The following is a 26,939-nucleotide window of genomic DNA, read 5'->3' as shown; positions in this document are numbered from 1 at the left end:
TAACAATAATATCTCATAAAATCACCTCAACGGCCATTCACGTCAATGCTAATAAACTTGTTTTGGATTGGAGGTGGTGAATATGACCCACTGTAACAACTGTTGCTGATTGCCTTCTAGGAAATACCTTAGATTACCAGGCTGTTATCATAGTCATTTGGGTTAAGGTTAAGGAATAGATCTTACTTGGAATGGAGCTCTTTTCTCATCCCATCTGTTCTCTTTATATCCACAGGGAGACAATGTGCTAATAAACACATATAGTGGAGTTCTGAAGATATCTGACTTTGGCACCTCTAAACGGCTTGCTGGGATCAACCCCTGCACTGAGACTTTCACTGGTATGTTCTGGTCTCCCTGACTGGGTTTATAACCGCTGGTACAGTTGAAGTCGGAAGTTTACGTACACCTTAACCAAATAATCATTAACCATTTAACCATTTAACTATTAACCATTTAATCTCAGTTTTTCAAAATTCCTGACATTTAATCCTAGTAAAAAATTCCCTGTCTTAGGTCAATTAGGATCACCACTTTATTTTGGGAATGTGAAATATCAGAATAATAGTAGAGAGAATGATTTATTTCAGCTTTTATTTCTTTCATCACATTCCCAGTGGGTCAGAAGTTTACATACACTCAATTAGTATTTGGTAGCATCGTTTTAAATTGTTTAACTTGGGTCAAACTTATCGGGTAGCCTTCCACAAGCTTCCCACATTAAGTTGGGTGAATGTTGTCCCATTCCTCCTGACAGAGCTGGTGTAACTGAGTCAGGTCACACAAAGTAGATGTCCTAACCGACTTGCCTAAACTATAGTTTGTTTTAACAAGACATTTGTGGAGTGGTTGAAAAATGAGTTTTAATGACTCCAACCTAAGTGTGTGTAAACTTCTGGCATCAACTGTAATGTTCTGGTCTCCCTGACTGGGTTTATAACCACTGGTCTGTTCTGATCTGCCTGATTGGGTTTAGAACCACCAAGCTTCCCCTCCCTACATTGTAAACATGCCTTGATGGAACGGAATGTTTGAAAATGAGCTGGACCCTCAATCCACATAGTTATCTCACTGACTATTTATAATAACTTAAATTTTTCCCAAAGTAACTAGTTATTTTGTGTGCCCAAATTTTTCTGAGCCACCCCCCAGTATATCTGTTTGGGCTTCTTTGTGTCAATTTGCAGTCTACAAATGATTTATAGTTACGTTCCAGCCCCCTGACGTGTCCACTCTTGAATAAATAGGCCCGCGGCAAAAGAATAGCCTGCCGTTTCTATTCAGAGTACTGTTTGGTGAGAGTTTATGGTCAGGTCAGGGTTCCAGGGTTATGGCAGTGTTGACATTGTGGCAGCCAATGGTAGCACAGCTTGGCCTCTTTGTTAAGATCAGTGGACTGTTGATTGGAGAATAGAAATACACCTCCTTTTCATCTTGAAACCATTACTGTACAGTCAGTTTCTCCTATTTAAATTGTACGCCAATGTGTATTTTCACCATAGCACTTAGCGTACCTTTTAAAAGCTCTATAAAAGCTCCTCTTACAGTAAGCTATAATTAGACTCATTTCATCCATGGTTACTATAGGGCCCAAGTTCACCCTCCCTAAAATCTGATTTGCTTGTATCAGACCTTATATGCAAATTCTACATATGCAACTTTTAACTAGCAGCTATGATGTGTATAATTTACAGTCGGTTTGGTGTGTTGTTGTTTTGCAGGGACTCTACAGTACATGGCCCCTGAGATCATAGATAAAGGCCCTCGAGGCTACGGCAAGCCTGCAGACATCTGGTCTCTTGGGTGCACCATCATTGAGATGGCCACTGGGAAACCACCCTTCTACGAGCTGGGGGAACCACAGGCCGCCATGTTCAAGGTCAGAGTTCAGAGGTCAACTAATGTTCAGTTTATTGACCTCTGTTGTTCATTGGGATTTATGGTTTTGCTGACCTTTTTCTCTCAGCAGTGAAGTCAGATGCGGGAATAGATAGCTGTCTTTACGCGCCTCTAGGCACATTTGTGCAAGTGATTGGATTACATGCTTATTCAACTGTGAGGTTAGACATAATACCTACAGATAGAATTTGTGTGCAGTACTGTCTATCCTTTGTGTGTTGTTTTAAAGTTTCCGTTCCATTAATGAGCCCCCCTCAAGCTTTTTCCACTTGTATTCATCTAAAGTGGAAATTTTAAGTGTTGCCCTCATCAGCAATATCACAAAGGCAAAGTCTGGGCATATGTAGTCTATTAAAAACGGAAGCTAATGATCCAACTGGGTGGTCTGTGATGGAGATCATGTTGAATACAGGCCAGAAGCATGGACATTTCCATGCATTTTAATTGAATTACAGTAGTAAATTGCTATGTGTTCACATGTCTTAACTTGCATTTTCCAGTGTTTATAAACCACTTTTCTGTACCTGATTGTATAGATCTGTAATGCTAATAATGCTTTCACTAACACTGTCATCTTTCTACGCAATGGCTTACATGAGAAACTACCATTTAGAGTAATTTCTCATCTATACTGTTGTTCAGCTGAGAAAGCGTTTGGCAACAATCCTCACATGAATATTCTTTTGGAATGTCTCCACTGGTAATCTCATGCCTACATTCCAGATCTATGTTGGGAATTTCTAGAGTGCTTCTTATCAGACGAGCTAACGCATTCGTACTTCACTGTCGCGTTGACCTCCTATACTGTGATGGTATGAGCACACCTGCATAGTGTTACAGCGCCACAGAGCTATGGGTTAGAAGAGATCTGTTTCCCCACCATTAACTAAAGTCAGGCCCTTAGGTTAGGCCCTGATATCTAACATGACTGGGTTTTGTCTGGGCAGTATATGCAGGTTAGGCCTTTATCTTGGTTGTTGTTCCAAGTTAGGCCCCTTAGATCTAACATGACTGGGTTTTATCTTGGCGAAAGCTGCAAGTTAGGCCCTTAAATCTAGCATGACTTAGCTAGGTCACTTGACTTAGTTCTGTACTGTGACTTGGATGCAGCTTAGGCCCTTAACTCAAGCATGACTGTGCTGCGTTTTATCTTGGCTACAGGTCGGCATGTTTAAGATCCACCCTGAGATCCCAGATTCCATGTCCATGGAGGCCAAGGCCTTCATCCTGCGCTGCTTTGAGCCCGATCCCGACCAGAGGGCCACCGCCCTGCACCTGCTCACAGATGAGTTCCTCACCGTCACCAGCCGCAAGAAGAGGGGCAAGAGCAGCTTCACAGGTAGCTAGGACAACGCTTCAGTGAAGTAGTTAGTAGAATATAGATATATCTGAATAGATAGACAATTGCTTCTAGATATTTTGTTTTAGATACTTTTTGTCTGTTTATTTTTCTGCACAATCCATACTTATCATTGAATTAAAAAATATATATGTTTTTCTCCTCAGCTCTTACACCAGCAGGTTCAGGTGAGTTTATCTGAGCGTCTGTGCTTCATCCTCTTTAGAGTACACTGAATCTGAGCCCAACGACATGAGACTAACCCAATTATCCTGTTGACTACCCTACCCTGAAATGACACCCTCACAGAAGTAGTACTGTAATATCATTTCCGTGTAGTGTCCTTAACAAGTTGTTCGCTCTGCTTTTCTTTGTGTAACTGTGCCGTCACCCGTCTCTGTGCCCTCCAGAGTACCTGCGCAGCATCTCCCTGCCAGTGCCTGTGGTGGTGGAGGACACCAGCAGCAGCAGTGAGTACGGCTCCGTCTCCCCTGAGAACGACCTCAACACCAACCCCTTCATCTTCAAGCCCAGCACCAAGTGTTACAGCGATCGGGACGTCAAGGGAACCCGCTCCCTGTTCCTCAGGTAACACAACACACAGTCAGCACCATACTGTATGTGTTTGGACAGTGAAGCTAACATTTTAAATTTGGCTCTTTACTCATTTTGAATTTGAGATCACAAAAACACACCTCTTAATCGATATCTTAACCTCCATCGATAAGAAACATTACTGTGCAGCCGTATTCATTGATCTGGCCAAGGCTTTCGACTCTGTCAACCACTACATCCTCATCGGCAGACTCGACAGCCTTGGTTTCTCAAATGATTGCCTCGCCTGGTTCACCAACTACTTCTCTGATAGAGTTCAGTGTGTCAAATCGGAGGGTCTGCTCTCCGGACCTCTGGCAGTATCTATGGGGGTGCCACAGGGTTCAATTCTTGGACCGACTCTCTTCTCTGTATACATCAATGAGGTCGCTCTTGCTGCTGGTGAGTCCCTGATCCACCTCTACGCAGACGACACCATTCTGTATACTTCCGGCCCTTCTTTGGACACTGTGTTAACAACCCTCCAGGCAAGCTTCAATGCCATACAACTCTCCTTCCGTGGCCTCCAATTGCTCTTAAATACAAGTAAAACTAAATGCATGCTCTTCAACCGATCGCTACCTGCACCTACCCGCCTGTCCAACATCACTACTCTGGACGGCTCTGACTTAGAATACGTGGACAACTACAAATACTTAGGTGTCTGGTTAGACTGTAAACTCTCCTTCCAGACCCATATCAAACATCTCCAATCCAAAGTTAAATCTAGAATTGGCTTCCTATTTCGCAACAAAGCATCCTTCACTCATGCTGCCAAACATACCCTTGTAAAACTGACCATCCTACCAATCCTCGACTTTGGCGATGTCATTTACAAAATAGCCTCCAATACCATACTCAACAAATTGGATGCAGTCTATCACAGTGCAATCCGTTTTGTCACCAAAGCCCCATATACTACCCACCATTGCGACCTGTACGCTCTCGTTGGCTGGCCCTCGCTTCATACTCGTCGCCAAACCCATTGGCTCCATGTCATCTACAAGACCCTGCTAGGTAAAGTCCCCCCTTATCTCAGCTCGCTGGTCACCATAGCATCTCCCACCTGTAGCACACGCTCCAGCAGGTATATCTCTCTAGTCACCCCCAAAACCAATTCTTTCTTTGGCCTCCTCTCCTTCCAGTTCTCTGCTGCCAATGACTGGAACGAACTACAAAAATCTCTGAAACTGGAAACACTTATCTCCCTCACTAGCTTTAAGCACCAACTGTCAGAGCATCTTACAGATTACTGCACCTGTACATAGCCCACCTATAATTTAGCCCAAACAACTACATCTTTCCCAATTGTATTTAATTAATTAATTAATTTTGCTCCTTTGCACCCCATTATTTTTATTTCTACTTTGCACATTCTTCCATTGCAAAACTACCATTCCAGTGTTTTACTTGCTATATTGTATTTACTTTGCCACCATGGCCTTTTTTGCCTTTACCTCCCTTCTCACCTAATTTGCTCACATTGTATATAGACTTGTTTATACTGTATTATTGACTGTATTTTGTTTTACTCCATGTGTAACTCTGTGTCGTTGTATCTGTCGAACTGCTTTGCTTTATCTTGGCCAGGTCGCAACTGTAAATGAGAACTTGTTCTCAACTTGCCTACCTGGTTAAATAAAGGTGAAATAAATAAATAAATAAAAAATCAATCTGACAATAAGCAGTGCTGGAAAAACCCAAATCTGGAGGAAACTTGTAAATATTGCTATACAATTTCACTGAGCCTGTTTTTTTCTCCGCACTCACTCACAAACACACTGACACAGACATACTTTTATTTCTTATTTTTTTACTTATCTATTTTTTACTTAACACGTATTTTTCTTAAAACTGCATTGTTGGTTAAGGGCTTGTAAGTATTTCACTGTAAGGTCTGCTACACCTGTTGTATTCGGCGCATGTGACAAATAACATTTGATTTGATACACTCATCCACACACACCACAACTGCTGCTACCAGACTCTTGTTCTTATTACTAAATACTGAACCATTTTAAACACTTGCCCCCCAATCCTCCCTTCCCCAAAACACATGTAAATATTGGACTATAAATTGTGCCTTCCTGCAAGTAAACATTTCATTGGTATACCAACTTGAACTTTATTATTCTCCTATATAAATATGTTCTAAAACAAATGCCACTGAAGTCTCTAATCTAACCTGTGTTCCCCACCAGTATCCCAGTGGAGAACTTTGAGGACCACAGTGCTCCTCCGTCTCCCGATGAAAAGGACACTGGGTTCTTCATGCTGAGGAAGGACAGCGAGAGAAGGGCCACTCTGCACCGCATTCTCACTGAGGACAGAGACAAGGTGGTGGCCAACCTCGTGGACGCTCTCAAACAGGTCAGTTAGCATCTAGTCTGGTAGTGGACAGGGAAAGGTTTGGCCTGGTTCCAGTTCGTTTTTTTCCCCTGGCGTGTCACTCGGCATGACAATGACCCTAGGAGTTGGCAAGACAGCACGAACAGATCTGAGAACAGGTTAGAAGCTGTCTCAGAGTAAAACAAACCTCTCATCATCTGCACTCCTCTCTCTACCTTCACCCCTTCTCAAATCAAATCAAAATCAAATCAAATCAAATTTTATTTGTCACATACACATGGTTAGCAGATGTTAATGCGAGTGTAGCGAAATGCTTGTGCTTCTAGTTCCGACAATGCAGTGATAACCAACAAGTAATCTAACTAACAATTCCAAAACTACTGTCTTATACACAGTGTAAGGGGATAAGGAACATGTACATAAGGATATATGAATGAGTGATGGTACAGAGCAGCATACAGTAGATGGTATCGAGGAGTACAGTATATACATATGAGATGAGTGTGTAGACAAAGTAAACAAAGTGGCATAGTTAAAGTGGCTAGTGATACATGTGTTACATAAGGATGCAGTCGATGTTGTAGAGTACAGTATATACATATGCATATGAGATGAATAATGTAGGGTAAGTAACATTATATAAGGTAGCATTGTTTAAAGTGGCTAGTGATATATTTACATCATTTCCCATCAATTCCCATTATTAAAATGGCTGGAGTTGGGTCAGTGTCAATGACAGTGTGTTGGCAGCAGTTGTGGTGTGTGTGGATGAGTGTATCAAATCATCCTCCTCTCCCCTGTGCGTGCAGGGTTCTGAGACATCCGACACCAAGTTGAGACATCAGCATATCTCCACCCTGGTGGTCAGTCTGGGGGACTTTGTGCGCATGGCGGACAGGAAGATCATAGCCAACACCCTCTCCCAGCTCAAACTGGAGCTAGACTTTGACAGCACGGCCATCAGCCAACTACAGGTGGTGCTATTCGGGTTCCAGGATGCAGTAAGTGCTCTTTCTTCACCTATTAGTAGGTCTCTCTATAAGCATTATAAATGGCCTATGATGATTCAAGAATCCCATTGTCTATTTATCCACTGTGAATGGCTTGGAATTAAAATAGTCCTTGTATAGACCTAAGGTTCTGGAGGCATTAAAGTAGGATTTAAGGGGGGTTTCTGTGAAACGTTCACAGCAGAATTATGTCACCATGCTGCCATTGTTTGAACAAACAGATCAGACTATTGACTGTGAGACACTTTTGACCTTTAAGGGTAATTAAAGGGAAATATGTCCCCTTAATTACACATCGTGTAAAGGGGCTGATTCTGCCCTGTATCACAAATACAATTATGCAAATAGCACTGTAGCAGGCTGTAAGATATGCGAGAGTTATTACATAACTCTGTCAATAATGAGCTCTGATGCCCCTTAGTGGATACTTATGAAACCAGCTCTGGTCTATAGGTTACACTGTCTGCAACTGATTATTATCAACGCACGAGGCACACTTGTTTTTCACAGTTGGATTTTCCAGAATGCATGGCTTTTTATAAATAGCAGTCTCTCTTTTTTCTGGGAAATGCTTGTTCCATAGGCTAATTATAGGGGGATATCTCCGCTTACTAGGCAGCCACCACACGCAATGTAAACAGACACCCTCTGGGTTCAAGCCTGTTGTCCTTTCCACTAATTTGACCATGTAGAGGATGCATAGGTGCAGTATGTGTGTGGGTCAGTTGTTTATTAATGGTGTGTGTGTGTGTGTGTGTGTGTGTGTGTGTGTGTGTGTGTGTGTGTGTGTGTGTGTGTGTGTGTGTGTGTGTGTGTGTGTGTGTGTGTGTGTGTGTGTGTGTGTGTGTGTGTGTGTGTGTGTGTGTGGCCATTGCATCTCCAGGTAAACAAAGTACTACGAAACCATAACATCAAGCCCCACTGGATGTTCGCTCTGGACAATATCATCCGTAAAGCGGTGCAAACTGCCATCACCATTCTGGTGCCAGGTAATAGCAGTGACTCCAGCTGCAGAGTTTTAAATCACTAATTATGTACCTAAGGGCCCAGCACACTGTTTGTTAACTAAAGATAGAAACATGACTTTGAACAGAGCCCCAATCTAATCACAATTTAAGGTTAATTTTGTAACTCCGGTTCTCTGAAAATATGAGTGAGACGTATCACAACTCTCGGAAGGACCAATCAAAAGCCCAGGCTCTATCGCAGCCGGCCACAACCGGGAGATCCATGGGGCGACGCACAATTGGCCTAGCGTCGTCCGGGTTAGGGAGGGTTTGGCCGGTAGGGATATCCTTTTCTCATCGCGCACTAGCGACTCCTGTGGCGGGCCGGGCGCAGTGCACGCTGACCAGGTCTCTAGATGCACGGCGTTTCCTCCGGCACATTGGTGCGGCTGGCTTCCGGGTTAGATGCGCGCTGTGTTAAGAAGCAGTGCGACTTGGTTGGGTTGTGTTTCGGAGGACGGATGGCTCTCGACCTTCGTCTCTCCCGAGCCCGTACGGGAGTTGTAGCGATGAGACAAGACAGTAACTACTAACAATTGGATACCACGAAATTGGGGAGGAAAAAGGGTTTAAAAAAAAAAAAAAGACAAAAGGGCGTCTGTTGGAAACAGACATGTAGCGGCGAATGAGGTGAGCCCCTCACTTCCTTATAAGGAGCCACTCTCCTGCCCTCTGGTCATTCTCAAGCATACTTCTCTTCCTCTGTTTAATTTGATATGTCCCGAAAACAGTGCCCAAAAGGCAAACTCCTCAGTAGAAGAGGGCCCTATGAGAGAAGGGCATAACACCCTTGAGCGCTCGTTCAATCCAAGTAGATGCGCAACGTCCGAAATGAAAAAACCCCTGGACAAACTGTGGGCGCAAACAGTGGTAGTGTTGGGGAAGCTACTCTGAAGATGTAGTTTACCAAGCTCCCAGTTACTTCACACTGGAAGAAGTTAAGCCTCGCTGAAGCTACCCTTAAGGAAAATATAGTTTGAAGTAGTTCACTACATACAAACTACTTTGTGAAAAATGCTCATAAGTAAATCTGAAATTTCATATACTACAAACTGCCTGAATAGATCGCTTTGGGGTCATATGTTAACGGAATGTGGATTTTAGCCCAATAAACACAAAACCGATGTTTCAATTGAGAATTAGGCAGATCTGAAAGGAAATTATTGCCTACCGCCATATTTTATTTTCACAAAGAGTAGAGTTACACTAGACTATTAGAAAAAAAGCCTTCCAAAAGTGTTCTTCAGGCTATCCCCATAAGAGAACCCTTTTTGTTTCCATGTTAAAACCTTTTTGGTTTCCAATTAGAACTATTTTGGGTTCCATGAAGAACCCTCTGTGAAAATTATTCTACCTGGAACCCAAAAAAAGTTTCTTCCTATGGGAACAGCCGAAGAACCCTTAACTTTGATAGCACCTTTTTTTCTCCAAAGACTGTAGCTAGATTTGAATTTAGTTCAACTACCACCAAGCTACTGCAAAATGTAGTTCAATTACTAGTTCAACTCCATGTAGTTCACTGTTTCCCAACACGGTTTAGGGATGCTAAAGGCAGTAGTAAAGTGAAAGATGGAGCAATGTCACATCTCCACACTTCTCAGCGACTAGTAGCTGCTGTGAAAGTATCTTAAGCACAATAGACACGTCCCAGGACTAGCAAAATCTAGAGACTGGGTGAAAGTGACGTGCCCCCCTAGAAATAACATAACAGTTATGGATTACTGTCGGGGCCTTGGCACACCGACAAAGTGGCTAGAGGACCTTAACAATGACAAAACCTTCTCTCCTTCCCAAAAAATCCTGCAAGGAGCATAGAACCATGGAAAATGGAGTGTAGGAAGGAACAATCTGTTTAGTCATAGCACTTCTCCAATAAATACGCAACAAGGTGGAGGCCCAATTTCCTTGCTCTATGTAGACGGAAAAGGGGTGGTAGGCAGCATAGGAGGAAAAGCATACGGCATAACCCTATTTTCTAGGGCTGTGACGATACCAGTATCACAATATTTTTTCGAATGGCAAAAATGTAAACACGAAGCAGACCAAACTCTTTAGCCCTTTAAAAATCCGCTGTATGTAAAATATTTTGGGGACGAGATGTATGAACCAAAGATCTACCACGGGGCCCGGGTTTGCGGGGCAGCATGTCACACTTCTCATCGGGTGTCACTGGGACATCCAGGAGGTCCACATTTACTTTGTCTGTTAAACTGGATTAGCTCAGCCAAAGTGCCCTTTCACCCACTACTGCTAGGCTCATGCTATAACCACAAGCTTGAATGGCACTACGGGAGGCACGGAGATTTAGGTCTGTAATCAGTAATCATACAGCCCTCCTCCAAAGCATCTGGCAATGGGTGTCCTGCTCCAGTTTCTTCCCCATCTCTTTCAGTAGCTCAACCTGATAAACCAACAGTAGAGGTTACATTGAGAGCTCCGATTGCTTGGGCCGAGGCCTAGTACGTTTTCTGAAAAATGGAGGCAGTAAAGCGCTGTGTCTTTCTAGGGAGTGAGGTGTCAGTGTCGGTGGTAACATGGCGCGAAGGGCTGAGGTGGGAAGCCAGTCACGGCTCCACATTGGGAGGGTTAACAAATCCGGATTCCTCCATATAGTACATGTTGTGCATATCCAGGCTCGGAGTACTTCTAGCAAAAATCTTGCTAGTGAGGGTTTTGTGCCACAAGCTCTTAGCTTCCCTGAAGCAAGCTGGTACCGCGGGTAGCAGTTGTTTTACAGTGGCTGTATGAGATGGGTGTCTCTTCCAGTCGCATAGGTCCCTTGACGGGCCCCGAGCCCCTACGGGAGACGACCACTCGAGAGACGGCCACCAAACTCCAATGGAGTAGGGGGTGGCTTCACTGCTCTCAAGGCCGTCCGACCTGTGGGCCATAAAGGGTGGGCGAACCGGATCGTCAGCCCCCATCTCCTGAGCTATCTCGAGGATAACTGTGAGATAAATCCCATTGTCATCCTCGTCACCCCCTAGCTCGCTTTCCCCTGACACTACATCGTCAGACAGTGAGGTGAGGGAGTCGAGTCTATCCATGACCACGCCCCAACTGGGCTAGTTTACGGGGAGCTGTGCCTCAGCTTTCGCTGTTGGCTCCGAGGGGCTATCGAAACAGATGCTCATTTAAGCCTCCTCTGACCAGCCCTAGTCAGTAGTTTGCAGTGATCACAACACTCAGTTATCAAGCGCATCTTGGGCATGTTCCTTTCCCAAGCAATTGATGCATTGAGGATGGTAAATCCTTCCTCACAATCATGGAACCGCAAGCGCAAAAACCTGGGAGTTCAAGTGCTAGGCTCTTCCTAGGATGGGATAGCAGTGGCCATTGTGAGGAACAAGGCTTGCTAGCAACGCCTGTTGAAAGAACAACAAGAAGCAGGCTTGGGCTAGCTAGATAGAAGCCTTGCTGCTGGTGGCTAGCAAAAGGTAGCTTGTGTAAATGGCATTTAAAGCTAGCTAGTTAGAAGCCTTGTGGCTAATAACTAGTAATAATTAACTAGTAATAATTAACTAGAAAGCAATGCTCTTCGCGAGGAAGAGAAGTGAGAATGACCATAGGGCGGGAAAGTGGCTCGTTATAAGGAAGTGAGGGGCTCACCTTATTTGCCACTCTACCTGTCTGTCTCCAACAGACGCTTTTGATAGGTCCTTCCAAGCGTTGGTGTTCCTGGTGAATCCCAATAGTGATACATCAAAAGGAGGACAGAGATTTGCATTTAACAAGAATATTGTATACACTCGTCAGATGCCATTATAACAATTGCATTTGAAAGATTATTGTAGTGAATGACTGATCTTTATTGAGGCTTGTGATGTTGCTGTCTTTGTTTCATGTTTCCTCTTTCAAAGTGCAGTTTAGCTGTTGCATATGTACTAGTTGTCATGCTATTGCTGTAACGGTGTAATGATGCATCACGTGTCCTTACCCAGAGCTGAGGCCCCACTTCAGCCTGGCCTCGGAGAGTGACCCGGCCGACCAGGATAATGTTGACGATGACGTTGAGCCTGAGGATTCCGCCGCCCACCAGAGCAGAGCCCCTCCCAACACTGCCCATGATGACACGGTCGCCACCTCCGGTGTGAGCACACTCAGTTCCACCGTTTCACACGAATCCAATAATGCCCAGCGCTCCGTCAGCATAGAACTAGGCAGGATGAAGCTGGAAACCAGCAGGTGGGTCGATGTGCGGTCATAACCATGACAACAACTGTCAGACACAAAAGCAGAGATTTATTCCAACAACCTTTTCTAATACCACCATATCTGTGATGAATTAGTAACAGATATTGCCTGTAGCTTCACATTGTTTCCTCACCAATGTGAATTCTGTTATGTAGAAAGGTCCCAACACAGAAGAGAAAATATGTTTATTTTCATCATGGCTATCGGTGTGGCTGCAGTAGCCATGTCTAGTAGTATCGTGTTAACTCATTGAATGACCCTATGTCTACCCCTCCCCTCCTCTCTCCCTGCTGTGTCTGTCCAGGCTAATGGAGCAGTTGCTAGAGAGGGAGGGAGAGTACCAGGCCATCCTTCAGCAGGTCCTGGACGAGAGGGAAGAGGGGATCAAATTACTGAGGATCTGCTCAGAGCCTATCTGTGAGCACATCTCAACATACACTACACAGCTCCCAACAAACACTACACACCTCCCAACATCCACTACATACCTCCCAACATACACTGCACATCTCCCAACATACACTGCACACTTCCCAACATACACTACACACCTCCCAACAAACACTACACACCTCCCGACATCCACTACACACCTTCCGACATCCACTGCACACCTCCCAACATCCACTGCACACCTCCCAACATCCACACCTCCCAACATCCACTGCACACCTCCCAAAGTCCACTACATACCTCCCAATATACACTGCACACATCAGTGGTGTAAAGGACTTAAAGTTGAAGTCGAAAGTTTACATACCACTCCACACATTTGTTGTTAACAAACTATAGTTTTGGCAAGTTGGTTAGGACATCTACTTTGTGCATGACACAAGTAATTTTTCCGACAATTGTTTACAGACAGATTATTTCACTTATAATTCACTGTATCACAATTCCAGTGGGTCAGAAGTTTACATACACATAGTTGACTGTGCCTTTAAACAGCTTGGAAAATTACTGAAAATTATGTTATGGCTTTTCAAGCTTCTGATGGGCTAATTGACATAATTTGAGTCAATTGGTGGTGTACCTGTGGTGGTATTTCAAGGCCTACCTTCAAACTCAGTGCCTCTTTGCTTGACATGTTATGCACGTGAGTGAGGACCCAAAAGCGGTTTAACAAATACAGAGTCCTTTAATGTCAAAACACAGGGAAGACATAGATCCTCTTCAGATGTATATAATGGCAAAATAGACAACCCGCAGAGAGGGCGACAAATGAATCATAAAGTCCTTCTGATATTTTCAGAAGAGTCCCCTTCTTAGCAGCAGAGGAGAATAGCTGGGTTAGCGGCGACAGACTGCTGGTCTCTCTGGGTAGGCGTGGGTCGTAGAGGACAGAGGTACCTGATCACACGTAGCATCAGATGAACAGGCAGATTCCGACAGGACGGGACAAGGGTGAAGCAAACGAGACGATAGTTTGGTTCTGGCATGAGAAACTCAAACGAGAATCTGACAAAGACAGAAGCAGGAACAGAGAGAGAAATAGAGACCTAATCAGAGGGAAAATGGGAACAGGTGGGAAAAGGGTGAACGAGGTAGTTAGAGAAGATGAGGAACAGCTGGGGGAAGGAGAGGAAGAGAAGGTAACCTAATACGACCAGCAGAGGGAGACGGAGTGAAGAGAAAGAACAGGAACAAGACATAATATGACAATACATGACATGACATCATGGGAAAATCAAAAGAAAACGGCCAGACCTCAGGAAAAAAATTGTTGACCTCCACAAATCTGGTTCATCTTTGGGAGCAATTTCCAAGTGCCTGAAGGTATCACGTTCATCTGTACAAACAATAGTACGCAAGTATAAACGCCATGGGACCAGGCACCCGCCATACCGTTAAGGAAGGAGATGCGTTCTGTCTCCTAGACATGAACGTACTTTGGTGCAAAAAGTGCAAATCAATCCCAGAACAACAGCAAAGGACCTTGTGAAGATGCTGGAGGAAACCGGTACAAAAGTATCTATATCCACAGTAAAACAAGTCCTATATCGACATAACCTGAAAGGCCGCTCAGCAAGGAAGAAACCACTGCTCCAAAACCAACATAAAAAAGGCAGACTACGGTTTGCAACTGCACATGGGGACAAAGAACGTACTTTTTGGAGAAATGTCCTCTGTTCTGATGAAACAAAAATATAACTGTTTGGCCATAATGACCATCGTTATGTTTGGAGGATAAAGGGGGAGGCTTGCAAGCCGAAGAACACCATTCCAACCGTGAATCACGGGGGTGACAGCATCATGTTGTGTGGGTGCTTTGTTGCAGGAGGGACTCGTGCACTTCACAAAATAGATGGCATCATGAGGTAGGAAAATTATGTGGATATATTGTAGCAACATCTCAAGACATCAGTCTTGCTTGGTCGCAAATGAGTCTATCAAATGGACAATGACCCCAAGCATACATCCAAAGTTGTGGCAAAATGGCTTAAGGACAACAAAGTCAAGGTAATTGGAGTGGCCATCACAAAGCCCTGACCTCAATCCTATAGAACAAAAGTAAAGTACTACTTAAGTAGTTTTTGGGGGTATCTGTACTTTACTATTTATTTTTTTGACAACTTTATTACATCTTTATTTCACTACATTCCTAAAGAAAATGATGTACTTTTTACTCCATACATTTACCCTGACACCCAAAAGTACTAACAGGACAGGAAAATGGTCCAATTCACTCACTTATCAAGAGAACATCCATGGTCATCCCTACTCAAATCAAATCAAAGTTTATTTGTCACGTGCGCCGAATACAACAGGTGTAGACCTTACAGTGAAACGCTTACTTACAGGCTCTAACCAATAATGCAAAAAAAGGTATTAGGTGAACAATAAAATCAACAGTAAAAAGACAGTGAAAAATAACAGTAGCGAGGCTATATACAGACACTGGTTAGTCGGGCTCATTGAGGTAATATGTACATGTAAATATGGCTAAAGTGACTATGCATATATGATGAACAGAGAGTCGCAGTACCGTAAAAGAGGAGTTCTGATCTGGCAGACTCATTAAACACAAATGCTTCGTGTAACGGCTGTTTCATGATATTTGAATAGAACTGAACACTGAATAACGAGAACGACCAAAACAGTTTTGTCTGGTGCAGACACAAAAACAGAAAACAACTACACACAAAACACAAGTGGGAAAAGGCTACCTAAGTATGGTTCTCAATCAGAGACAACGATAGATAGCTGCCTCTGATTGAGAACCTCACCCGGCCAAACACACAGAAATAGAAAACATAGAACACAAAACATAGAATGCCCACCCCAACTCACGTCCTGACCAAATGAAAATAGAGACATAAAAAGGATCTCTAAGGTCAGGGTTTGACACTTCGTTTGTAAATGATGTCTTGAGTGTTGGAGTGTGCCTCTGGCTATCCATCAATAAAAAAAGAAAATTGTGCTGTCTGGTTTGCTTAATTTTAAGGAATTTTAAATTAAGTATACTTTTACTTTTGATACTTAATTAGCAATTCCATTTAATTTTGGTTCTTAAATATATTTTAAACCAAATACTTTCAGTATTTTACTGGGTGACTTTCACTTAAGTCATTTCCCAATTCTTTTACCCCTGTTTACCCCTTTTTCGTGGTACACAATTGGTAGTTACAGTCTTGTCTCATCGCTGCAACTCCCGTACGGACTCAGGAAGGTCGAGAGCCGTGCGTCCTCCAAAACACAACCCAACCAAGCCGCACTGCTTCTTGACACAATGTCCACTTAACCCGGAAGCCAGCCGCACCAATGTGTCGGAGGAAACACTGTACACCTGGCGACCGTGTCAGCGTGCACTGCACCTGGCCCACAGGAGAGGCTCGTGCGCGATGGGACAAGGACATTCCTGCTGGCCAAACCCTCCCCTAACCCGGACAACGCTGGGCCAATTGTGCACCACCCCATGGGTCTCCCAGGCATGGCCGGCTGCGACAGAGCCTGGACTCAAACCCAGAATCTCTAGTAGCATAGCTAGCACTGTGATGCAGTGCCTTAGACCACTGCGCCACTCAGGAGACCCTCTTGAGTCATTTTCTATTAAGGTATCTTTACTTTTACTCAAGTATGACAATTGAGTACTTTTTCCACCACTGCCCAACATGCACTACATACACTATGCACAAGAGCATTAAAAATACAGCTTTTTAAAAGACTAATGGAAATATTTGTACAACAGATGCATCAGGAAATAGACCATGCATATTCTTTGCAATGTCTAATATGATTAGTTACATGGATGATACATGGTTGTTGTTAAAGGGGCAATCTGCAGTAGAAACAATAAGAAAGTGACATCCCCACAACTGTTTTGGTTAAAGGCTGGAGAAATGTAACCACTCTCAAATTCATAGACAGAGCTATGGATGCAAGGACTGATCATCCAAGAAATATAAATATTATAGTTTAACCATGTTTTGAGGCTATACAGTGTTTGTTTACATTCAATTTGTTTACAAACATTGGAGTGAAACAATCTTTTATTTTGGGTTATGATGGAGTATGACAGTTGAACTAAGCTTATGAGGCATTTGTAAGTTAAGATGAAATGGGTACATATCATTCATTTTACATTTTGAAATGTATGTAGCAACTGCAGATTGCCCCTTTTAATAGTTGGACATGTACTGTTGTTGTTGACAGATATGCCTACATTATTGGTGAGCCAAAGGAGCAAGTCCACTATGAGCCATGGTGACCCAAAGCTGATCAAGTGGCTGAAACTCCATGGCGCTGACGATGACTCCATGGACAGGGTAGGTCCTGAGGCAACTCTCCCCCAGCCACGTCTGTTTTAAATGGGCACATTATGTAAACAAACTCACACCCACGTAATTCTCTCCCACTATACTACAGTAAACAATGTGCATTGCTGTAAAGCTGTTAAAACAAATGGCTTGATTGATGTTTGACAGACTATTGCGCAGAAGGCTATATGCATACTGTATGTGTAAAGCCTTAATAACAGATACACAGTTGAGCACCATCTATTGGCCACGAGCTTCATCTCTTTCATATACCAATGATTTGACCCATTTTGTAGATTCTGACCGAGGATTACACGTTAGATGACCTTCTCCACTATGTGACGAGAGACGACCTGAAGAGTTTGAGATTAAGGTATACAACATACGGTATTCTCTCCTACACTGTCAAATAGCCAGCCATGTCAACAACCTGATCGAAACACTAATATTGTACGTGGTGATAATAGTCTGTCTTTATCTTTCTCATGTTTTCCTCCTCAGAGGTGGGATCCTGTGTAAGCTATGGAAGGCCATCACAGACTACAGAGAGAAGCCTGCGTGAGGAGCCTTCGTGTGCCATTAGCCACTGCTACAGTACAGGAACTTTACCACAGCAACAACAACAACAACAACAACTGAGTGTTCTCCTCAACTCTTACCACTGCACTTTAATCTCAGTATTTATTAGACCAAGAATCCAGTGTAGTTGATCATGTGTGGAGTATTGCCATTATTGTGTGAGAGAGACTTATGGAATATTGTGTGCGTTAGAGAGACCTTGTTGGGTTATGGAAATGTTTTTTGGGAATTATTATTTTCAAACGGAGTTACTTTTTCATGTAAAAATATAAACGCAACATGCAACCATTTCAAAGATTTGACTGAGTTATAGTTCGTATGAGGAAATCAGTCAATTGAAATAAATTCATTTAGGCCCAAATCTATTGCGCTATTTTTGTGCATTCAAATTGCCAATCGATAAAATGCAATTGTGTTCGTTGTCCATAGTTTATGCCTGCCCATACCATAATGCCACCGCCACCATGGGGCACTCTGTTCGCAAAGTTGACATTAGCAAACTGCTCGCCCACACGACGCCACACACATGGTCTGCGGTTGGACGTGCTGCTACATTTTTTTAAACAACATTGGAGGTGGCTTATGGTAGAGAAATGAACATTCAATTGTCTACCAACAGCTCTGGTGGACATGGCTGCAGTCAGCATGCCAATTGCACGCACCCTCAAAACTTGAGACATCTGTGGCATTGTGTTGTGTGACAGAACTGCACATTTTAGAGAGGCCTTTTATTGTCCCTGGCACAAGGTGCACCTGTGTAATGATCATGCTGTGGTTACCAGCTTCTTGATATGCCACAGCTGTCAAATGATGATTTGAGAGAAATTAGCTTTCAGTGCGTATTGAACATTTCTGTGATCTTTTATTTCAGCTCATGAGAACATTTGTTTATACTTTTGTTCAGTGTAAATAAGCACCACTGGTTTTATAATGTTCCAACAGTTATGACATGTTTTAAGCTGGTGCTCCAAGATTCACAGGACAAACAGTGGAACATTACCTATAAATATCTGAGAATGTGTTTAAAATGTCAATGTTATTTGGTTGTAGAATTATCTCCTTACTATCATTTGTTAACAACACATGAGACGGACCATTTTCTAAACCAAGCCTGAGAGATAAAATACAATGTTAACTGATGTGTTTGAGCTGCTGTACATTATGTTGATAAACAACATTGTTATTGTCAGTGGCTTCTTATCACTACTTTATTTAAATGTGTTTTTATGCATATTGTCTACTCTCAAGGCCATCACTGCATCCCTCTTGTACCTATTTGTTTAACTGTCTGTGACGGCTTTGAATCATCAAAACTCTTGACTTCATTAGTTCAAGTAATTATTTAACATTTATGTCATTTTAAGATTTTTGGGGGTGTGATTTTAGGGGAAATTATGTAAATATATTGAAAATATTATGACAGTAAATTACTATTTTTAGTTAAACAATTTACAAAAACCTAGATGTCCTATCTAATGTGCAACACAAAGTTGAGTTGGGTAATTTATAGATATTATCTATACTGGCGATGGAACAAAATGATCTGACCTACACATTATACTTCCACATGTCAGATTTTGTATGATATTTGATCGGAAGAAACAGATGACCCAATTGATATTTTACTCTATTGAAGATGTATTTTTGTTGTATATTTGGGGAATTATAGTTTTAGCCTGCCTTCATTTGTATATTATATGATCTTTAAAGCGGCAATCAGCAGTTGAAAGGATAACAAAGTGGCCTCCCTGCCCCTGGCATTTATAAGCTATATTCTTCAAGAATCAATAGGTACATATCATTCATTCACAAGTCCAAACATGTATATAGCAACTGTAGATTGCCCCTTTAAAAATGCAAATTCTTTCAATCAAATGTATATGTTTGATTTCAAATCAGAAACGAAAACAAGATGGTCATATTGTTGTACCACCAACCTCTTTTATTTAAAATATTTCAGTCAGAAATACACAAATGAAGTTTTGCTCAAATATGTCCGTTTTGTTTTCATATTCATGATAGATTGATTACATTATTTGTGCAATAACATATTGTTGTGTAACACAAAACATCGTCTTAATCTTAACTGTGAAATAAAGTGTAAACTGAAATCATGTTTATTATGGACATTATATTCACACAACTGAACACAAATCCTTTTCCATGGGCCTATGATTTCAAAATGCAGGTCTAGTACCCTAATAATATTCAGAAAATCTACCGTTCTTAAGCTTGCAGACATACAGGGAGTTGCATAAACCCAAAACCGACAGGCGCGCTGCGGGAAACGGGCTGTGCTATCCGGCATACTTAAAATATTCATACCCTGAACTCCAACCCTAACTTTATACCATAAGGTAACCATAAACCTTAATTAACCATAGTACATTTCAACTTCATTGCCGTAGGGACGCCCCAATGATTCCGGATATCATAGATCCCGAAGAGTCTCAATATAAAACATCGTCCGTGACGTCAATGATATCAGTGCGCCTCCAATCACTGTGGCTGGATGTGGATGTTGGGCGCTACCTCCAAGCAGTGCCATCATGATACCGACAAAAGGCCTTTAGCATCGCAAAAAGAAACAAGCAAAAGTGTTCACCGGCGACTCGAGATTATTGGATATGAGACAGTATTTATATTTTGCGTTATAGGTTTCTGGTGTTGAAAATAAAGAAGGGCCTCCTCATGCGTCCGAAAATAGCCGGGAAGGATGCCGTCTAACTGCGTAAACATAATGGCTTTGGCTCAGCATCGACTTATTGCGTGTATGCTGCTGTTCTGTATGGTGACTAGCATTCACACCCGGCCCTCTAAAATATCGGACTTGAAATCTAAAATATCAGGGGTGGAAGAGCTCTTAGGAGAATTCCGCAAGCAGCTCCAACAGGACCAGACGTATAGCAGGGAGGAAGAGGAGGTGGTTGACGTCTGCCTGGGTGACTTCAACGCCGTAGAGGAACACATCATCCGAGCGAGGGCCTCCATAGAGCAGGGGGCCACCTTTCTCTCGGCTCCTGACCAGGTGTACAGTTGGAAAGACTGTCTCCATGCCTGCTGCGCAGACCCCCACTGCACGGTGGCGGTGGTCCAAGAGGACATGAGACAGTCGGACGACGGCCTCAGCTGCTATTTGCTCAACTGCAGTTATAGAAATAAAAACGTATGTTCGTTCGCAGCACAGACAGGGTTCAGCACCTACAGCCGGGCTCACAATACAACAGGGCACGTCACCTCTTCCAGTGGCAATGTAGATGGGAACAAAATCAGGAGACCTGAGGATAAACCTAGTTTTGAAGATGGCACGCCAGGTGAGGTTCTGCACCTGCTTTGATTTATATGGGATTACAGTTATAACATACAATATACATGCATGCAAGTGTTTGTCTAAATCACAAAAGTATATAATGTGTTGCTATTGCTTATGATAAAGCATGCATACATAGTAAATGGTTGCTGGTAATTCTGTTCCACCGCCTCTAACAATTATCAGTCTGGTGTTTAGCTTGGGTTAATCATTTGCTATGTGCCCCCTGCTTCTAAATTTAGATTTAATGTAAGTCCGTGCGCTTGACAGGTTTCACCCAACTTTGAAACTAAATCCAATGGCATGGTGAAATATGTTGATTTTCACGTTGAATTCAGGTTAGCTGACAACTCAACTAAATGTAAATGTAAATCAAAACTAGACGTTGAACTGACATCTGAGCCCAGCGGGTTAGCTCTGCTCTGGGTTGTTTTCAGACATGGACGAGCCGCCCCGGAGTGATGCCGGCCAGGATGTGGTCATCCAGCTGCCCACTGACTGGGCCGTAGTGGACGGCCGGGACAGTGTGGACGACCACGGAGTCACTCGTTACGAATGGGCCCTGGTGAAGGGCGACCAAGACATCAACATGAAGGTAACACCGCAACTGGTGCCACTCTTCCGGCATCTAAACTTGGTTTCTGCTTTTAGGTTCTTTCCTCTGTGAGTAATGTCGAGTGTCAAAACACTGTGGAATGGCATTTGCTTTAGCAGATCTGGGACTCACAGTTGTCTTGTTGCTATAATGTCATACATAGAACGAGGTATATGCTGAAGTCAACGTGGCGGTTTGCATGGTGCGGCCGGAGCCACACAATGCCCTGCTGCTCAGACGCAAATAAAAGGCTATTGTCACCCAACCTGCCGAAAGGACAAGAGCCCTATTGTAGGCTACCCTCTCTCTCCCTGTGACGCCACTGAGCGGTTGATGTGATATACCAGTCGTGGGTCTTTAGAAGAAACCCCTCTTGACTCTTTCAATGAAGGCTTTGGCTTTGTCCATGGCATAATTTCTCAGTGCAGTTTCCTCCCGTGTTATTTTCTCTGAAATGTTATTTCTGCTCACCTGCAGGTGACCCATCCAGGGTTACTGAAGATCAGTGGTCTACATGAGGGTGTCTATACCTTCCAGATGACTGTCACCGACATCGCGGGACAGAAGAGCACGGACAATGTCACTGTGACTGTGCTGGCTCCAGAACGCCAGGCTGAAGGTGAAAAACACTTCAAACCAGCCAGATGTGCCTCCTCATGTTCATGAATGATAATTCATTACTGGAACTTGCCTATTTTCTCGCTATTCTGTGACTAACATTAATTGTGTTGTTGTGGTCAAATGTATTTGTGCTTCTCTGTGGTCCTGTTCCTCATATAAGACATTTTCCACTCTAGACCAATGCATTACAGGCAATGACCTTTTCGCTGCAATTGAATCCATGCTCCTAAGGGTTGAATCCATCGCATAATGAAACAGAGCCTGGGATTTAGTGCTCCAATCAATTAAGCAGTACTGCCCTAGTCAAATGGCTGGCTGCCTAATAGCCATTCAGATGATCAGGCATGTTAATCTATTCACTGCATAGAGATGGATGAGATACAGTATGCCTTAAATCATCCTAGTCTAGCCCCATCTAGAGTAATAAAGGAAGGAAGAGGGTGGGGATTGTTTATGTACCTGGACTATGAAGGTCCTTTTCTAAACCTATAAGTGATGAATATTACAGCAACATAATGTACTACTATTATACATTTCTCCTGTCCAATCCCGAATTCCAACAAACATAAGATGAGTGACCTATTACACAGAACAGCAGTTTAACACAGCATCCATACTGCAGGAAGGCTGCCAAGTATACCTGGGGACTGTCATTGGGTGCCGTGGTGTTGGTGGTGGTGGCCAATAGTAGCGCTTCATCACCCATTTGTGAGTGTGTAGGCACTGAACTACAGTGTCATTAGAGAGTAAAACAGAGGTGTTCGTGTCGCCTCTCCCCCAGTGTGTACAGGTAGCTGCTCCCGCTACCAGTTCATGTGTGACGACGGCTGCTGTATTGACATCACCTACGCCTGTGATGGGAAGCAGCAGTGTCCAGACCGCTCAGACGAGGATTTCTGCCAGAGCTGTAAGTCACTCAATCTGTCCTCCTCAAGCTGTCAGCCACGGGGAGGCAGTAGCTCCTGGTAATTGTTGGCTTTCCTGTCAAAATAAAGGTTAAATAAATAAAAGGATGATCATATTGTAATATAATAACATAATAATAATAATAACAACATAGAGGGCTGTAGGTTTCCTGTGTGGACTTTATTGTACCAGGGTGGGGTGTAGTTTTAGACTGTATTGTACCAGGATGGGGTGTAGTTTCAGACTATTGTACCAGGATGGAGTGTAGTTGTAGACTAGAGTGTACCAGGATGGAGTGTAGTTGTAGACTAGAGTGTACTAGGATGAATTGTAGTTGTATACTTGAGTGTACAAGGATGGAGTTGTATTCATGCAGTTCAGTCTGGAATATCAGAGCAAGGAGGCCTGCAGTAAATTGTGTCCGAGAGCCCAGGATAACCATGCCCTGTCATCTCTTTCCTCTCTACAGTTGATGGGAACAGGAAGTCGGTGACCCACCCTGCAGGTGCCAGCCCACACAGGCCTGTCGCCCAGCCAGAGGAGACTGAGGACCACTCCATGGCCCAGGGTGGGCCCAAGAAGACCATGGAGGAGGCAAGACCACCTCTACCACAAGCTCCACAAGACCCACAGACCCCACAGTCTCGTGAGAGGAGCAAAGCTGTGCCCCCAGTCCTGCCACAGCCAAGTCACAGTGATCAGGAGAGCCCTGTCAGTCAAGGTACTGTCATTGTGTAACTATTACCTAGTTTTGTTACTACCTAGCTATAAGCCAGTAGGCAATTTCATGCACATGAATCAAAACACCATATTAACAGCTTTGGACAAAAACCTGTAGACAAAAACCAACTATAGATTAAAGGTTTTGGTCAGCTGTGAAGTAATTCAATCCATTTGGTAGCTGCAACATTTTTCTGGTTGGCCAGAGTTTTGTATGTGCTAGCAGAGAGCGGAAGGCCTTTGTGTGTTAGCTAGTAAGCACAGAGAGAGACAGATTGAACCCCTGAAGGCAGCCATTGAGCCATAGAGCTGATCTGGAACTGTGGAGCGAGGCAGAATAAGGCCCGCAGGGGCACTCTGTGAGACGAGCAGGGCTGAGATTAGAGTGCAGTCCTGGGACGGGAGTGAGCCTCACAGGGGCCATTTATCGCCATGTCCACCCTCAGCGTTGGAACAAAGCACTCCTCTGTCCCCCGCCACCTGATCCCTGAGTTAGGCTAGCCTGAGACACATGAGGTGGGGTACTTCCAATGTTAACTTATCAAAGACTGAGACCACCTGACCAAATCTCTCATTCCTTCTCTCTGTCACACCTGACCAAATCTCTCATTCCTTCTCTCTGTCACACCTACCCAAATCTCTCATTCCTTCTCTCTGTCACACCTGACCAAATCTCTCATTCCTTCTCTCTGTCACACCTGACCAAATCTCTCATTCCTTCTCTCTGTCACACCTGACCAAATCTCTCATTCCTTCTCTCTGTCACACCTGACCAAATCACTCATTCCTTCTCTCTGTCACACCTGACCAAATCACTCTTCTTCTCTCTGTCATTCACTTTCCTTCTCTCTGTCACACCTGACCAAATCTCTCATTCCTTCTCTCTGTCACACCTACCCAAATCTCTCATTCCTTCTCTCTGTCACACCTGACCAAATCTCTCATTCCTTCTCTCTGTCACACCTGACCAAATCTCTCATTCCTTCTCTCTGTCACACCTACCCAAATCACTCATTCCTTCTCTCTGTCACACCTGACCAAATCACTCATTCCTTCTCTCTGTCACACCTGACCAAATCTCTCATTCCATCTCTCTGTCACACCTGACCAAATCACTCCATCCCTCTCGTTGCTCTGTCCCCGTCACAGCTGGCGAAATCTCTCTCTCTGTCCCACCTGAACACATCTCTTCCTCCCTCTCTCTGTTGTCTTTCTGTCCCATCTGACCAAATCTCTCACGTTCTCTGTTCTCTCTTTGTCCCAGCAGAGCCCTGTGCAGCTCCCCCTGCTGTGGGGCCATGTAAAGGCATCTTCCCACGCTGGTTCTATGACCCTGTAGCTGAAGAGTGCAAGCACTTCATCTACGGAGGCTGCAAGGGCAACCATAACAACTTCCTGCAGCAGACAGACTGTGTCAATGAATGTATAGAAAAACCAGGTAGGATTATTCTAGGAGACTACAATTTCTTTGTTTTTTAGAATGATCTGGATTCTGATGTGCATTCTCATTACATATTGAATGAGGTGTACATAATGTAGGAAGACAATTATGCAAATTAATAATGGAAACAACTAATTCAGGTACTGCTATCAAGCAAATGACCGTGGCACCTCCCCCCACCACCAAACACACAGAGTCAGGTAAATTCCATTGTTTTATAATTATTACTCCTGCACATGATAATTAATCAGCTGAATACATTCTCTCACCTGTCTCAGTCTTAACCAGTGTATTAACATTTACAGTAGAGACCCCTAAAGTGACCATGAAGTGGCCAGAGACCAAACTACTAGCAGAGAGTGACATGTTCCCAATATCCAAACCACACTCAGTAGTGGGAGGACACCCAGGGCCTGAGTCAGGTCTGTTCAACATCCTTACCAACTTAGTTACAATAACTCTGTAATATTAGGTTATACATGGAGAATTCAAGATAGTATATGACAGTCCCTTTATCTCCCTCTTCTCCCCTGCAGGTGCGATCCTGCCGTTGGTTCTGGGACTGATCATCACGGCTCTGTTGCTGCTCATGATTGGCTGTCGTCTGCGGTTGGTCCAACACAAGCTGAAGAAGGCTCGCCCCCTCACCACAGAGGAGTCTGATTATCTCATCAACGGCATGTACCTGTAGCAGCATAGCAGGCACATGCACAGATAAGGCTCTACCTGTGCAGAGCACATGCCCCTTTGCCCTTCCAGTCTCTAAAGTGCCCTTTTGTAAACAAAACAATCGTTTATCTTTAGTTGTTGATATACATGGTTTTTCTTGCAGTTGTTCTGAACCCACTGCCCGCAAGTAGTCTTTAAATTCGCATTAAATATGTGTCATTGAATTAGCCATTAAGATATGACCATCTATTGCTTCTATGTAACTAAATAATCAAAGTCATAATTGCTCAATGAATCTGTGACCGCAGTGGCAGAATCTTGTTTTTTGGGTGCCTTTTTTTTTAGTTTGAAAACCTGCCTCTCAAAAAGTCTGTGCATGGCACTTCTATTTCTTTTGGATGCACCCTCCGTACTAAAAGCCCCTCAGGCAGAAACAACACAATTGTCAGTCGACTTGTTAGCCAGGACTCATGATTAACAGCCTATCAAACATTCTATAATCATGACAGTGTACACCTTTAGGTGCACTTGACTTATCTAACTCGCCATGCTAGGTAGGCAGAGATCACCCTTTAAAATTGTCCCATTGGAATGGTCCCAAAGGTGCAAGCCCGACCCAGCACTCCAGGGTCACGGTTGAGCTAAATCAAACCCACCTTTTAACAGGGAAGAAATGTTTGCTACTTTTGTGTACTCGCTTGGCGTAAAAAATGATGCTCGTCTGGCTCTTTCATCATTGCTCTTTCACTTCATGAATTATGGATGTATATTTTCATTGGGAGATATAGTACTTTATCCCCTACGTAATACTTCTGCCACCGAGTGGCACTGTTGTGTATATCTATTAGGCTTGGCCTAGAGTTTTATTTTGTACCAGACTCATTTGAAATATGGGGGTAGCAAACTGTGTAACGTATTGTAAATTCCTAAACTTACAATCATTACTGAA

General features: G+C 43.5%; 2 protein-coding genes across 2 annotated transcripts in view; both read left to right on the top strand.

Annotated features, from left to right (window-relative positions):
- The window catches only part of LOC123995028 (mitogen-activated protein kinase kinase kinase 5-like), a 70,482-nt gene extending 52,417 nt beyond the window's left edge, over positions 1 to 18,065 (top strand). The window contains exons 18-30 of the mRNA XM_046298255.1: positions 236 to 341; positions 1,722 to 1,879; positions 3,061 to 3,238; positions 3,406 to 3,426; positions 3,649 to 3,826; positions 6,034 to 6,202; positions 6,991 to 7,182; positions 8,075 to 8,180; positions 12,140 to 12,383; positions 12,697 to 12,809; positions 17,046 to 17,158; positions 17,446 to 17,522; positions 17,651 to 18,065. Coding sequence (XP_046154211.1) covers positions 236 to 341; positions 1,722 to 1,879; positions 3,061 to 3,238; positions 3,406 to 3,426; positions 3,649 to 3,826; positions 6,034 to 6,202; positions 6,991 to 7,182; positions 8,075 to 8,180; positions 12,140 to 12,383; positions 12,697 to 12,809; positions 17,046 to 17,158; positions 17,446 to 17,522; positions 17,651 to 17,711 — 1,716 coding nt within the window. The 3' untranslated portion in view covers positions 17,712 to 18,065. The remainder of the gene's footprint in view (positions 1 to 235; positions 342 to 1,721; positions 1,880 to 3,060; positions 3,239 to 3,405; positions 3,427 to 3,648; positions 3,827 to 6,033; positions 6,203 to 6,990; positions 7,183 to 8,074; positions 8,181 to 12,139; positions 12,384 to 12,696; positions 12,810 to 17,045; positions 17,159 to 17,445; positions 17,523 to 17,650) is intronic.
- A 2,149-nt stretch (positions 18,066 to 20,214) lies between these two features.
- lrp11 (low density lipoprotein receptor-related protein 11) lies at positions 20,215 to 26,627 on the top strand. Its single transcript, XM_046298249.1, has 9 exons — positions 20,215 to 21,042; positions 21,476 to 21,633; positions 22,111 to 22,252; positions 23,036 to 23,161; positions 23,630 to 23,881; positions 25,148 to 25,318; positions 25,462 to 25,521; positions 25,627 to 25,743; positions 25,858 to 26,627. The coding sequence occupies exons 1-9, from the start codon at positions 20,445 to 20,447 to the stop codon at positions 26,010 to 26,012; spliced, it is 1,779 nt and encodes a 592-aa protein (XP_046154205.1). The 5' UTR covers positions 20,215 to 20,444; the 3' UTR covers positions 26,013 to 26,627.
- The last annotated feature ends 312 nt before the right edge of the window (positions 26,628 to 26,939 follow it).

This window comes from Oncorhynchus gorbuscha, linkage group LG14 (assembly GCF_021184085.1).
Source record: "Oncorhynchus gorbuscha isolate QuinsamMale2020 ecotype Even-year linkage group LG14, OgorEven_v1.0, whole genome shotgun sequence".
NCBI lineage: Eukaryota > Metazoa > Chordata > Actinopteri > Salmoniformes > Salmonidae > Oncorhynchus > Oncorhynchus gorbuscha.
The sequence above is the reverse complement of the archived record's forward strand: the minus strand, read 5'-3'. Positions and strand labels throughout refer to the sequence as shown.